This window comes from Phasianus colchicus, chromosome 1, assembly GCF_987193195.1.
Source record: "Phasianus colchicus chromosome 1, bPhaCol1.hap1.1, whole genome shotgun sequence".
NCBI classification, from domain to species: Eukaryota; Metazoa; Chordata; class Aves; order Galliformes; family Phasianidae; genus Phasianus; species Phasianus colchicus.
In genome coordinates this window covers 139,946,759-139,962,472 of record NC_143436.1, presented here as the reverse complement: position 1 = coordinate 139,962,472, position 15,714 = coordinate 139,946,759, and the positions used below count along the sequence as shown (strand labels likewise).

Below are 15,714 nucleotides of genomic sequence, written 5' to 3'. Positions count from 1 at the left end.
AAAAGGTCTCTTCCAACCCAAACAAAATCTTAGGGGCCTTAATACATGTGTTCAGAATGAAGCTGTTCAGTTCATCCAGTGTTGAAGGTTTCCATTGCGAGTGTCTCCAGTAGGAATTGACTGTCAGTATTCCTGTTTTATGTTTCTCCATATATGGTGCTTTCTTCATCTAGCCAGTGTTTTTTCACTCCGTGTAAATCTAGGAGGTTTGGACTTGATCTGAAGGCATCTCATTAGCAAATTGTTAGGAGCGTAATTAAAAAGTCCTCTTAAAATGAGGTTCAAGCTTCCACTAGAAATCACTGAAAAGATAGATGTATGAACCTTTAAGGTATATTGAAAAGGCAGGTTAAGGCCAGTCTTCATAATTGATACAAACCTTTTGCCTTCCCTGACTATAGAGGGAGCCTACACACTTAGCATAAAAGAGGCGTGTAACTTCTGGAGGCTGTGGTTTTGTGTCATCATATTTGCTATTTAAAACAAAAGGACTTGAAAACAAGACTGATATTCATATGTGTATCCACTGGTATAGCTAAGCGGTCCTGCCTGGCCTGGACTTGCTCTCTATGATAGTTTATGATGCATTGTGTGTGTTCAGTAAATGTGAAATTAAAAGGGATTTGTGTTTTCTCTAGCTATGCAGCTGCTGCACTGTTGACTGAACACTTTTCAATGTATTTCCTGGTCTCAATCACAATACATTAAATATGCAATGATATCACCTCCTTAGAACTTGGAACAAACTAGTGCTTTAAAACTACAGGCATATCAGGGAAAATACTTGTTTTGCAAAGTGTTCCTTCTGCAATCTTTCTGCAGAGAATGTTTCTACAACAATATCTTAAGTTTTTACAAAGTCTCATCTACTGCATGGTATTCTCCAGGAGGTTCTAGATCATGAATTTGACATCCTGAAGTGCTCACAACACCTACATGAGATGTCCTAAACAGGTTTAGAAGGTTAGGATGCTGGCAATGGGAGAAAATGCTCCAGCCCTGTGCTGGAAACACTCACTGAAGTCTAGGGAAATTCTGTGAGCACTGGTAGGTCTAGAGCCAAACTTTCAAGTGTCATTCATGAAGTGACAAAGATGGGTGTCAGTCTTCTTGCTGTATAGAAACAGACTTGACAATTTCATAAAGATACTGGTCTCAGTTGCATGGTCACGTGGTCAGATTAATTGCACTAAGTAGAATGTATTTTTCAAAATGCTATATGAGATACTGGCAAACCTTAAAAAAAAAACCTTGAAAAGTAAAGAGAAAATTAAGCATCAATGGTTGCTTATAAGCGTATTTACACAGCAACATATCAGTAAAGCATTAAACAAAAGGAAGCAAAGATGCATGTGTGAGAGCACCTGTGAGATAAGGAAAAAACAGAGCTCTTGAGACGGCCAAGTACAGCTTTATGCAAATATGTTCTGAGAGCTCTTGTAATTACAGGAGAAAGAGCCCCATGCTCTGCAGTCAGCAGTACTGGACATGATTGATATCTATTTTTTGTCTCTTTTTCAGTCTCTGAAGTTTAGAGAAGAGTGCTGGGAAAGCGCACTGTGCTTTGAGAACATAATATTTCTTATATTTAAACAAATGTTCTTTTCTTGGGAGAAGTAACATTTTGTACTGCAGGTCTCACTATGGAGAAACAACACAAGTACATGCTGTTTTTGAAGCTGAGATTCATTGTCTGTCTCATTCTTACTTGTTCCTTAGGGTAGGTGAAACTTGGCATTCTGCATTTCTTTTGGTACCTTTCTTGAAAGTGAAACTTTAGCATCTGTTGTTTGGTCCTGCAGACCAGATGAATCCTTCACTTTATTTCTGCAAGAAAGTTAAGGAGGATTCAAGGTGCATGCAGAGGAGCTGGGAACAATCTCATTTATTCTGTACAATCTGTGCTTTTTGAGTGAGAAAGAAAGCAAAATATGAGTAGGACTGAGGAGGCTGTTCTGTGTAGTTGTTGCTTTCACAAGTTATTTTGTGGCCGACTTCCAGTTTTTAAACTGGTCTTCTCAGGAGATAAATTTTAAACAAAAAATACTTTTCTAAACAGTTTACTGAGCTTTTTGCCTTTTCTATCAAACAAAGTAGCAGTTATCCTCCAAATGTGATATGTGGGTGATGGTTATGATGCCCGTGTGATGAATATACATTCTTTCCTTTTATATTCTAGCATAACACTTCCTTCCATATGCATTACAATTCATATCAGCTTCAGAAATAAATGCTAATTCATCTAGAGATTATCTTCAGAGCACCACATTGTAAAGGAAGCTACAGGTGCCCTTGTTTGTTTTAAAAGCTAGCTTTATAAATGCATCATAGAAATGGTTTTAATTTTTCTAGCATTTCTCAGGAATGTTAATGCAATGGAGGATAAATCTAGTATGTAAATAAGGAATCTAAAGGGTGAGGGTGTTGAAATCAATGGGGTCTAAGCACGTCAATAAATTTGTGAGTCCCAGTGTAAGACAGTAACCAGTGTGCCAGGTGCATGTGTTGGCTGCAAGTCTACTGTCTAAGGATGTTAGTGAGAGCTCAGCTTGTTGTCTCTAATGAGATTGCTAGAACTACTTTGATAAACATTATCTTGAAAGATGATCATGGCCTGTGTGTACCTGAGAAAAGGGTAAGATGCTTTGATCATTCTCTGTGGAGGTATTACAAAATATTTGCTTAACCTGGGTTCTTTTGATTCTGGGCAGGAGCTGTGTCCCAAATCCCATGTCATTTGTCAGGAAAAAAAAAGAAAAAAAAAGAAAAAAAAAAGTTTTTTTTACCCACAATAAAATAAGCATGTATTTCCTACAGTCCTCTTCAGAATTATTTCAGAGGCTGAGCAAATTTTAAGGCTTGTTCACAGAAGGATGTAGTTCCCTTGTGTCTGTGTTGTTATGTGGCCCTGACAACATACTGGACCAGACTATCGCTTGTGAGTGGGTGCCACAAGCAAGCTGCTGAGGTCTGAGTGAAATTTACCTTTTTCTAGATTTCACTTTTTTAGATTGTTTTGTTCTCAGTGAATAGAAAAATATACTGTGCTTGTGTGCATGTGCAGTGCCTTAGCACAAGAGAAACACAGAAGCCAGTTTACAGAATGACACAGCCTTTAAATAAGGAGACGTTGGCTTTATTAATGGGCATATATCTTTTTTTTTTTTTTAATATGCACACTTTTGTATATGAATGCTTCAATTACTGTTTAGATGGAGTTAATAGAGGAAAATGGTTAAGGGCTTAACCCAATTCGTGCTACTGTATTAATAACTCTGCGATACTAAAGACACAGTTTTTAAAAAAGCAGAAGTGACATTACATGCAACAAGATTAATAGCTGAATTAAAATATGTAGTTATTAAATGATATTTATAATGATACTTTGGAAGATATAAAATTCAGACAGCAAACTTTGTACCATCCACCAAAATACACTGGCTCACTTTTCTTTCAGTGTGAAAGATTCTTACCTGATCTCATGGGGTTAAAAACCAACTCTTTCAACATATGAACAGAACAAATGTCATTCAAAAAAAAAACAAAAATCCAGAAAAAAAATCTTCTTATAAACCTTCTGAGAAAGGATTGGTTAGCAAACAAATTAGAGGCACTACTTGTCAAATATTGAAAGCCCCCTAAGAAACGATGTTAAAAGGGAATACTTCTTTTGCTCCGACTTTTTGATTATTATTATTATTATTTATTGTCCTTAAAATAGGACTTGAAGTAAATGGTCAAAAATAAAGTAGTGAGCTTTGTTGAGAAGCACTGGACACCTGTGGATGTTTCTTTTCTCATTGAGGATTTCCTTGAGAATGCTAAGTCTGCAGCTCCTTGCCTGGCTTCATTTTCCTCTTGTTTCTTTATTATTAACTAATTCACAATGAGAACACTGTTGAAGGTTTCTAAAAGATTTCTAGAAAGACATTGTCAAAAACTGAAAACTACCTCTTAAAATGTTTTCTTATTCCCATCAGATGCTCGAAGTTGTAAATGAGAGTGTGACAAGGGAAAATGGGAGGGACAAGACTGTCATACCATACATGCAGAGTTGTTCCTGTTAGCCTTTTCCCTGCTTTCTTTTTCTTCATTTCTTCCCTTCCAAACTATCTCTTAATGAGAAGCATCATCTCCCTGAACATGTGAAAGTCTCAGAGCTGCAGCAGCTAGTTTTAGTGTGTAACCATCCAGAGAATTTAAAGTCCAGATGATGTGCCTTGGTACCACCTTAAAGTCCAGGTGATTGTCTCCTTGGTAAGCAGTCCCAAAGTCAGTTTGCAAAGCAGCCAAATAGTTGACTATGAAAGCTGAAGGCTGCTTTTTGTTTTAATGCATGCCACTCTCTGAAAGATAAATGTGTTCCTCTAGGAAGGAAGAATGCCCCGGTTTCCATATTGACTTGGTACATTAGAAATCTCTTTTGATGCTAGATGTCTAAGCCCTTTCCTCAGTGATGAGGGGAGGGCCTGGAAGAAGTATTTCTGTTCCCCTAGCTATAATGTCTTAGTGGCTATAGCAGTCTTCCACCACAGACCTACATCCTGTATCTATCTGGCAGGAAAAAAATCACATTTCTCTTTCCCCACTCCCGTAGTCCTTAGCACATCTTAGCCATATATTCATCAGTAGAGTGCTCTCGTTCTTTCTTACTGAAGCTGCTTTCATAGAATAATTAGATATCTGTTGTAGTGGAAAGAGAGAGTGAACACAACTTCCCACAATTTGCATGAGTCCTTATCCCTGTTCCCATGAATATTTAAATATTTAATATGAATAATTCTTCAATTTAATCACTGGAAAAGATTGCTTTTTCTCCCAAGCGAGAGAGAAAAGGCATACTTTTCTGTCTTCAAGAGCACTTTACCATTGTGTGTTTAGTCATGGAGGTAACCCAGTGGCTTAGAAGAAGCGGTCAGAGTTCAGTGTTGACTGTTGGTGTTTGAAATGTCAGTCAGGTTCTTGTTAGTGGCTCTAAGCTGAAGTCCACTTCATCTTTCTTTTTCTCATCATTGCCTGCATAAATAAGGTCTGCCAACACCAACAGCATTTTGATGTGTGAGAATATCAAGCTCCAGTTATGAAGGGTCTTTCCTGTAAAACACTGTTGCCCTTGCTAATGACTACCGATCAGCATATAGGAGGATTTGGTCTTTGCTCATAAGATAAATGCAAAACCATGCACCTCACAGACTTGGAAAATTTTTGATAACTCTTACTCATCTGAGCTTAGTGTGAAAAAAACAGGTGAAATGCTGCTTAGAATTGCCTGTTTCTTCTCTTAAACTATACAGAACGAGTCATTCTAGCTCTTCACAGAGTAAGTCAGGGATGTAGAGGTATGCACTGGGAATGCCAGAAGTTAGCAGAGATGAATATCTAGGGTAAGAGCTATATAGAGGTAGACATGCATACAAACCTGTTGCATCTCTTAAAATGGACTTAGTAGGTAGTCCAGTGCATTAGTCACTAATCCCTTCCTCCCTTGTCCTACCAACACTTTTAAGGTGGTGAGCATGTTGTTTTGCAAAAATCATCTCTAATAAGAAGCTTCCAGCCTCACTTTATATTCAAAATGGTGCTGCTAGAATTTACTCATTGCCATCAGTTGTTTTTTTTTTTTTTCCTGGGAAGAGCTGCACTCTCTCTTTGATGTGGCCAAAGGAGCTATAAAAAATCAAGCCAGCAACCTAATTGAAGCTTTGTTTTCAGTGTTCTGGTTTTACATCTGCATTGATAAAGGAGCAGCATGATGGTTTGCAAGGTGGGAGGCAGTTACAGTTGCTGGTAATGGTCATCAAACAAGAACATGACTTCTTTTTCCATTATGGCTAAATTCTATTCTGGTGAACTGCAGAGTGGCTCTGGCTGACTGCCACCAACTGTTCTTTTTAGTAGCAAATTTCCTATGTAGTTTCCACATCTGCTTCTCTTTGTCTGAGTCCCTCTTACAAACTTGCCAGTGGAAGGTGAAAAGGACTAAACATATTTTTTCTAATGTTTTGTTTGCTCAGAGAAGATTGATTTTTTTTTTTTAATTTCATTAACATTTTTAAGCAGTTGTATACCCAAGTTGCAAGAGAGAGAATTAACTGAACAAATTTCAGATAGTACTATGTTAAGGGTGTTTTTTTTCTTAAAACATAATTACTTTTAATCATGGGACTAAATCATACCTATACAAACTTGTTTAATACTATACAATGTCTGTAGGTCCAAAATTAAGAGAGATGATTGCAAATGTATTAAATTTATCCTGGAAAAATGAATATGTCTACTCTCTTAATTTTAAATGTGAAGTGCCTATTTTTATTATAATTTATGTGGGAAATGTATTTCTGGACCAGCACTCTAGCTATAAATTCATTATAATGACATTTGTAAGTTTAATCCTTTATTTTCCACATAATTACATTTTAATGTTTTAGTTATTCGTATTACAAAATCTATAAGAACCTTGACAAAATGATATGAGCTACAAATTATATCAAATTCTGAAATCAACTAAGTGTAGCCCTCACTGTCATCTGCACTTTAACTTTACACTCAGCTGCTAGTGAAATTACAAGTAAAGTAATTACTATTCTTATAACTAGATGGTATCAAATACAAATGACTTTGGTTTTGTTAGTAGTTTTAGATAAAAGTTGACATTGAGATTGCGTGGATTTATGCACGGATCAGATGAACATTTCAGCCTCTTGTGTGTATGCTAGGGGAACAAGTACTTGCAACTGCTGGCATGCAGCATCTTTTTCCAATCTAGTGTTTTGTTTCCTACTTTAAAAGATATCTACTTTCTCCATTTTAATCATAAGAGAACTCAATATGTTATGTTTTTTAGCTGTGTCACTCAAGAGAAAAGAGTACTATAAAACTTATGTTATTAGAGATAACTGTGGCCACAACATCCCCACTTTGCAACTTTAAAGAAATGTGGTAATTTTCATTATTGGTCACGATTAGTCTGTGTTGTCCCAATGCTTGCTTTTCTAAATTCATAAAACAACAAAAGCATATCCAAATAACATTGTGTGCAGTTCCTTTGTGGACTTATGTACCAAAAGGGCGTAGATAAATATGATGAACCGTGTCTTGTTTAAATGAAATAATTATTACATGGCTTTTTAATTTCATGGTTTAGCTTATTGTTTTTTTTTTTTTTTTTCCAATTGAGTGTGGAGGCCCTTCACTTGGATTGCTGTTATTCATGGGCTTCGTAAACTGTTAGAGCATACTGCTTTATGTTTTCCTGTGAAACGTTATTATGGCAAATGTTTAAGCTCCGACTGAAAGCTTTACTTGTGATGATGACCAAGCTTTGCTTTATTTGGTTAGAGCAGTCTCACTGAATTCTCTGGAAGTAGTGATGGAGGCAGATGAGCTGTTCTGTTGTCTTAGCAAGGTTGCTTCTGGGCTTTTTATTATATATATTACTCACTAAATTGCTTAATGAGAGTCAGAGCTAGGTAAGGAGTGTGTGTGTTTTGCAAGTGGGATCTGAGTCCTTGGGTTGTGCCATCTAATGACCTGGCCCAAAGCCTACAAACACGCCTGCTGTTAACCTTGGGATTCAGTTATATCAATAGGATTGCTCTTCTAGGAAAAAAATAGCAGCATCAGAGCCTTAATCAATTTGGCAGGCAGTGTGGGAAGGGGGGAACAAAGGGACAAAAGCCAGGGAGCTGTTTACCTCGAGTCATGGTTTGGGTCTGTGGCAGTGCCATGGGCTCCCGACCCTGCACTCTACCCACTTGGATGGTCGCCTTGCCACTCAAATAAATTGACAGGCAATGAATGGCCTGCACTAAGTTGAGCCATCAGCCATGTGAATAGCTCCGTCCTTGTGCTTGCCAGCAGAAGAGAATAATTTTTTAGGAATTTAGAAAAATTTTATTCATTGCTTACTGGTTTTGAAAATAAATAAGCAAAAGAGATGTTTAATTGATTAGCCAGTGTATTCTCTTCACAGTTTACTTAGCAAATCTTTGAGCATTTGCTTGTTTCCTAGCAATTTGTATGTGTGTTTATTATCTGATTTATTCCCCGGAAAGCACTGGTGGAATCATATGATGTGAAGTAGGTCTGGAAATTTCAGCAGCAATCAGGGAGGGTTTTCTTTATTTTTTATTTTTTTTTATTTTTAATAAAGCCCAGAACCAAGAGGGAACTTCAACATTGAAACAGTGCTGCACTTTGTATTTGATTTGTGTGTGGCCAGGGGAATGAGGTTATCAAATACTATATTTGTGTCCTTTAGGAATTTTGTTTAGTCCCTGGATACAGACAATGTGTACAGGCTTAACTTGCAGTGGTAGATTTAAGTGCAGTGTTGATCTGGGACTTGAAAAAAGTAGGAGATATTAATGACTGAATTTAACAAAAACAAACAGTGATATTGACATAATTAAAAATATCAACAAGCAAACAAAAGAATATTTTAGTGTGGAAGTCAGAACATTCTGCTTGCTAGTAGGCTTTCTCTGAAGCTGACACTTGCTATTGTGTTTGTGTCACAGCATAGTACTAGTTATCATTTCATTAGAGGGGAGCTTTGGCTTAGATATCAGGGGGAAATTCTTTACTCAGAGGGTGGTGAGGCACTGGAACAGGATGCCCAGAGAAGCTGTGGGTGCCCCATCCCTTGGAGGCACTGGATTTGGGGGGCAGGGTGGATAGGGCCCTGGGCAGAGTGGTTGGAATTGGATGGTCTTTGATATCCTTTCCAATGCAAGCCAATTGTGATTACTGAAGATGACTTTGGGGTTAATTCTGAGGTTATAGACTAGCATTATAGTGTCTTTGGATGATGCATTGATTGCATTCTGGGCTTTAAAGCTTAGGCCCACAGTCCCTGTTGTTCTCTTACAAAACCGCATGAACCAGGTTTGGAGAACCTTTGAAGCACAGGCTACTTCACCCACTCCAGTTTATGTCTGGAAAGTACTTGTGCTGTAAGAGCAGTGTCAGACTCAGTAACTAACAATCCTCCCTGGTGACCACCATAGGTGGATATACTTCTTTAAACATATTTGCTTGTCATCTTTTCATGTACAAAAATCTCCTCCTCTGCTTTCCCATTTAAACGAATTTTTAACTTCATTTGGTTTTAGCTATTACTCTAATGCAGCGGTAACCTAAATTTAGCTATTGGGTTGGTTTTCAGTTGGAGGAGGAAAGCAATAACACAGAAGCAATGCGTATCTTAGAATCATAGAATCATCAAGGTTGGAAAGACCAGTAAGATCATCTAGTGGAACTATCAGCCCATGCCTGTGACCTCACTCAGCGAGGCATCTACCTTTTTCTTGAACACTTCCAAAGACAGTGACTCCACCACCTCCCTGAGCAGCCTGTTCCAATGCATCACCACTCTTTCTGAGAAGAAATTTTTCCTGATATCCAACCTGGACCTCCCCATGAGCAGTCAATCTTGAAGCACTCACTTGTATGCCTCCATGATGCATGCACATCCTGCTTCCCTGAATAAAAATCAGAACAAAGTGGTGTGTTAGGCAGCTGTTCCTCAAAAGAGGGTTCTCTGCTATCTTCTGAGAACCACCCATCCTGCCACTTGTTCATCCAGCCTTGCTGGATAATCATTACTAATCCAGGTGATTTTTCTTTGTTGTTTTCGTGTGTGTGTGGTGGTGGTGGTGTTTTTTAATTTCCAACTCCACATTTATAGTTTACAAAATCCATTAGGGTATGGTTTCACATCATGGGATCCTTAGGACCCTTACTGGTTGGATTTACAGTTTGCAAACAGCAAAGTGAGGAATCTTACTCTCCTTCCAAGTTTTCCTTGTCTTCCTCTTGCCGTCTCAGCTCCTATTTCATACTGTGCATTCAAGTAGTACCTTTAGTCCTGCTGGAAGTTTTGAAGTTCCCTTAGTTGCATCATAAACCAACTCAGGTTATTAATTTGAGAAGGGGGAAAAAAAAAAAGTGTCATTTTATGATGTTAGAATGGCTAGATTTACTTGGTGTTAGATAGGAAAAGTGTCACCAAATAAATGATAATGGATGTGGACAGTGAGATACTTTCTTTTTGTTCCTGGCAAACTATTAATTCATCTCAGTGTGTGTCACTAAACTAAATCCTAAGTAACATCCTAAGTAACTGATCATAGAGCAACTCCGATTGACTTAGACAGGACTTATTTCTTAAGTAAACCTTAGCTCTGAGAGATTCAATAGCAATTTAGCAGTTCTCATATATATGCCAAGATATGTCAACCTGTGTTTTTTTTGTGTAGACTTGAGACTTTGTATTGGTTTATTGGACACTCATGTGGGATAAAACTTGCACAGACGAACACTACGCCTACTTTAACTTCCAGATTTCATATAGAATTCACAGCGATCCCAAAGCAAATACTTGTATCTGTACAGTTGAAATTAAAGTATTATGGCTTTTCTAAGTAACAGTGTTAGTACCCAAAGTATTCCAAATAATTTCAGTTTCTGGGAAAACTTTTGTAATACATATACAAACTGAAGTTTTTACTTAACTTGTAAACTTGGGATAGCAACATACAAACATTAAAATTGCTGTAAATTACCAGATAAACTAGACACTATTAATAGCAAGTGTGAGGAATGTAATGTTGGAGCTTAGGATTGTATGGGGCTATACCAGAGTAGCACATTTCAAAATAAAGTGTCAGTGTTTTGCTATGTAAAATGTATGGTTTTAATTTTTTGGTCACTACTGTTTTTGCATTGCTGCTTTCCAAATGCTATACCAAAGTGGGGAACTCTATGTAATAAACAACATATTGAAGAAATTTGATTTTTAATGAACACGTTAACAAACCACCTTCATGCTGTTATCCCTCTGGCAGTGGAACATCCTGTCCGTTCCTTTTTTTGCAGTTTTTTTAAAAAAAAAAAAGAGTCATCTGGGTTCTTTAAAACAAGATTGGCCAATTCATAAATCGATTTCTGTGATACTGCATAATTCACCTTAGATGTTTAAAGCAGCTTTGAAAACACAAATCTGAAGAGGATTCCTTCCATTTGCCGACATGCTCACTTTTCTGGAATAATAGTTATTTAGTAAACCAAATAACTAGATTACAAGATGGGCCTTTCTTTGCTTACGTTTTTGGAAGACTCTTTCCCTTAAGTCCATGTGGTCTCAAGAAACTCTTTTAGTATATGTAAATGGATAGCTTTCAATAACAACCAAACAGCTAAAAAACTACTGTAGTTAGTATCTGCTTTCTACAATACCTTTTTCTTACCAGCAGTACAAAACAGTGAGGATCACAACTTGAACTGGGAGGATTTCACATTAGGTTTTCTAAACTGGTTCTGCTGGGGCTTGCTGGCTTGAAGAGCCACGGTGGGGAAGTTGGACACTAAGAACTTGGTGTGGGATTGGAAAGAGCTCTCTTTGTTGCCTCTGTAATGCCTTACTATGTATACAAATAGAAAAGCAGTTATTACATAGCTTTTTTTTTCCATGCAAGCACATTCTGAATACTCTCTGTAAGGTATTTTTAATGCAGTTTTAATCATGTATATGATTTTTGTTGCAGCTGTTACTGACTCTTTGTCATTTTCCTTTTCAGAGTGAAGGAGTTAGTTTTATCACCATGACCTCAAAGAGTACAACATTCAAAGAAGCTGCTCGGCATATATGGTTTTCTGTTGTTTTGTTTTGTTTGTTTTTTAATTGAAGCTGCTTAAGGTTTACTTTTTGTTGTTGTCATTGTTGGTCTGGACAGTTACTTAACTTTCAAACTGTTGTGGACTAAACCCTACAGCAAATCAGCGAGGAAGGGAAAGCAACCTGCCCAACTCATGTCCTGTCAATGGCATCTACATTATCATTTTGCTGCTGTTTTGACAGAAGTTGAAGATGTTCTTTAGACAGTAGGAACTTTTCTGCCGGCCTCTTTAACTAATGGCCAATGCCTTCATTTCCTTTTTCTGCAAAGACAAACTGTATTTATCCTTCGACATATTGGAGGATTCTGTGGCACCTGCTGAAGCAGTCAGATCTGGTATTTACTGGCATAATTTCAAGCCTATCACAGTACTACCTACCTCAGTTCAAAGTAAAGCCGGATTTGCGGTGTTGGTGTACGACAGGACCTCCTTTATCTCTATGCTGAGTCTCTCAAGAGCGGTCGCCAGCCTTACTGAACTCGTAACGCATGCAGCTGCTACCTGCTCCTCCATCACGAGCTGCGGTGTCTGATTCTGGGATGGAGCCTGCTGAGGGCACTGGGAAATCTAACGTGGGACGGAACTCTGTGGATTGGACTGGGACAGAGAATTCAGAGGGGTTGAAAAAGTAAAAATAAAAACATGTAACCGAAGCGACGTAAGTTAAAAGAATCAAACTGTATTGGGGTTATCTCTCTTTACCTTTGACACACTTGTTTAATTTTCTCTATGTAGGTGTTGATGTAGGTACTTCAGATTGCAGAAGCCTTTTCTCCTATCTACAAGCTCACTTTTGTCAGCTAACCCTGTTCTTAGATGCGTTTCTTGTAACCAAAAATCTAGGTAGGCATGCTAGGAATGCAGGGATGATAGTGGGTACTGGACAGGTTCAAACACTAATATTAACACAGTATTATCTTGCCATCTAGAAAGTCCTGAAATCTGCCTTCTACTGGAAGAGCATCATTGCAGCTACAGGCATTATTACAGGGAAAGAAGAAACGTTGCAGTTGCTTATCCAGAGTTTTTTCAAGACTACTTGTGCATCACGTTTTCAGTAGTTTGAAAACGCAAGTGATGTGGCAGCTGTGGTCACAAACATCATATACAACTGATGTACCAGACTAGCAGAATGTCGTGCCACCTTGTTTCTCCTTTGATAAATTTGTTGAAGAGTTTGTATACATTTTAATGGTACCTCCCCAGTGCCTGCTCTGATAGACATGTAAGTATTACTAACTTATTTGAGTTATGTGAGACATTTTTTTAATCATTGTGCTAGGTGGGACCTGTACGTCATTATTAATAATGCATTATCTTTTGGGTTTTTTTTTTTCTGAGGAAGATAAGAGTCAATGTCTTACAAACGTAACAAATGACAATGCGATCTTCCTGCTTACATGGTGACTTTTTAGAACTGAGGATTGTATTACAAGACAAAGATGAATGTAAACAATTTCCTTCCCTACCCCATGACATTATTTACGTTGTAATTTTGGGGGATTTTAAATCACAGTAATGCATAGGCTAATACAACATTAGATCTAAAATCAATTTAAATATCTAATCTGAGTGTTGTTGTTTTTTTAATAATAATAATAATGCTAAAAATGGTTCTAAAACATTCTAAAGTGCTGCTCGTTCAATTCTGGAACTGAAAATACAAATAATATTGTTGACATTTTCTGTCTGAACCTCCCCATAGCACTGAGCGTGGTACCTGCTGAATACAATATTTTGATCTTCTATTTTGAAGTAGCCCCCTGTACCAATTAGGAAATCATGCCACTAAAGTAAATGGCTAAAATACATACATCAACTTCAAAACGAAAACTTGACAGTGTAGTCAGTTCTTATCTATCCTGTAGATTTCACAAAGGCATATGCAATACTTACATTCTTAATTTAGTTTACAGAATGGAACCAAAATGTATAAATGTTTTGTTTGCTAAACTTCACAATGTATATTGGGTCTTTGTACATTTTGCCTGACTTACCTTAAATTTAAAATATTTTTTGCTATATAACCTTAACAGTTATTAAGCAGTGTTTTCTTTTTGGGTACGTATTGTTTCTGGATATCAAGATGTTAAATATATTTCTTGCTATTGTGATATGACAAGAGACTTAACTTATCTTGCTGTGTCTTCCAATGTACACGCTGTATATAAGGATAAATGTGATGCTGCTGGAGACCAGAATAAATGGAACTAGAGTAGTGTATTGTATTTAGTCTGTATTGATCATGGATGCTCTCCTTAATAGCCATATGCAATAAAATACATTATTTATGAAAGGAGTAAAGTATTTCTGTACCTTTTTTTCCTCTAAAGGTGGGGGCTTGGGCGTTGTTTATATGAAAATCACTTTCTTTTAAGCGAACCATGCTTTCTCTAAGTAAATCTGCTATGCCCGTACTTACTTTCTTTTGTTTTAACACATAGAATGCCCCTGAAAATCCATGAAATTATTTACAATTTTTTCTTAATAATAAAGAAATTTGTATTACAAAGGGGAAGGAAACAACCAGGAATGGAATGTGGTCTTAATTTTTAATTTCAGTTTATAAAGCTCTCATCCCAACAGCAGGTGAATGACTATGCAAGTCCCACACTTAAAGTTAATCAGAGTGAAATTCAGTCAATATGTTGTGTTCTCCTGGCAACATCTACCACTAAGTGTGCTGATATTTTCATAGTTACTTTGTGTTTGGGGCAAAGTTGGAGAAGCATATTAATGCAACTCTGTTTTAAAAGGACAAAACCCCATCTCACTGCAGCAAACTCAGATTATTTCTCTGAAAGTGACTGGAATTGTCTGTCACTACAGTAGGATCATCTTGTTGCTCCTGAAGTGTCCATATAAGCCACAGAATCATAGAATGGTTGGGTTGAAAGGGACCCTTTTAATGACAATTTAGTCCTCCTTTATGAGGCAGAGCAGGAGTGCTTTCCACCTTACAAATAGTCCTTTGATTTTATGCATTCGTATCTATTTGCTTTTCTGCAACCCTATGCCATTGTGGCTAACCCTCTTCATGAAAGCCTACATAGATTTCACTCCCTTTCTGTTCAGAAATTCTTCCTCTTGGAGCAGAAGAATATAAATCCTATCTCTATACCATCTCTTTTACTTGATCAAAAAATGATTTTAATTATATGCCCACCCTGCAAGGTACTGCAGCATCTCACCTCATCTGACTAAAGATGTAATAAGCATATTTTCACAAAGAAAGCATTAATGGAAAAGCACTGTAGAACACCATCTTATTACCCATCCAGCCAACAATAGTTTTCAAACAAAGCTTTCCAGTCAAATGTAAAGCCATTTTGTACTTTTACCAACAGCTTATTTCTTACATTTGCTTGCAACAGTGTTGTGCAAAACAGTGGCAAAATATTATATGCATCCATTCTCCCCCACCCAAGCTGCCTGAGGGAGGCAGCTTACACTACACCTGAGAGCCAGCATCAGTGTGTGTTTCTCCACGGTCATTTCTCCTTATTTCAAGGAATGGTAGTAGCAGTACACTCCCTGACCTGTGGTATGAACTCTCTTGAATTCAATTTCTTATAGAGCATAAGTCAAACCTTTGGCTGCTCAGCCCATCCACAGCATAGTTTTATGTGATGTAGGAGAGTAACATTTGCACTGTCCTGGATGCCAGGTTATGCTCCTAGGTTCCCCTCCAGTGACTATTCTTTCTCAAAGACCTCCTTGAGAACTTTGGGTTTTTTTTTTGTTTTGTTTTGTTTTTTTGTGTGTGTGGTATGCAGTTCAGGGGGGATCGATACATGTCCAGATATCATCCCAGAATGGAATGTGATTACACTGAGCATATTCTGGTGCCTGGAGCTTAGCAACATTTTAAAATTCTCTACTTCAGAGTGGCCTTGAAGACCACTACAAAAGGCATCATCTCATAATACCTTTAGATAACAAGCACAGGTCAAGCGAGTTTCCTTCTTCAACATCTGTCTCTACTGTCCAACTATTTTGTGTTCTCAAAGATAATGAAAAGAAGGAAGAGTTCAG

The 15,714-nt window shown here is 37.5% G+C and overlaps 1 protein-coding gene across 1 annotated transcript in view; it reads left to right on the top strand.

Moving 5' to 3' along the window:
- Positions 1–13,972, top strand: part of IRS2 (insulin receptor substrate 2) — a 30,101-nt gene extending 16,129 nt beyond the window's left edge. Inside the window, exon 2 of the mRNA XM_031613765.2 lies at positions 11,580–13,972. Within this exon, the coding sequence (XP_031469625.2) occupies positions 11,580–11,584 (5 nt within the window). The 3' untranslated portion in view covers positions 11,585–13,972. The remainder of the gene's footprint in view (positions 1–11,579) is intronic.
- The last annotated feature ends 1,742 nt before the right edge of the window (positions 13,973–15,714 follow it).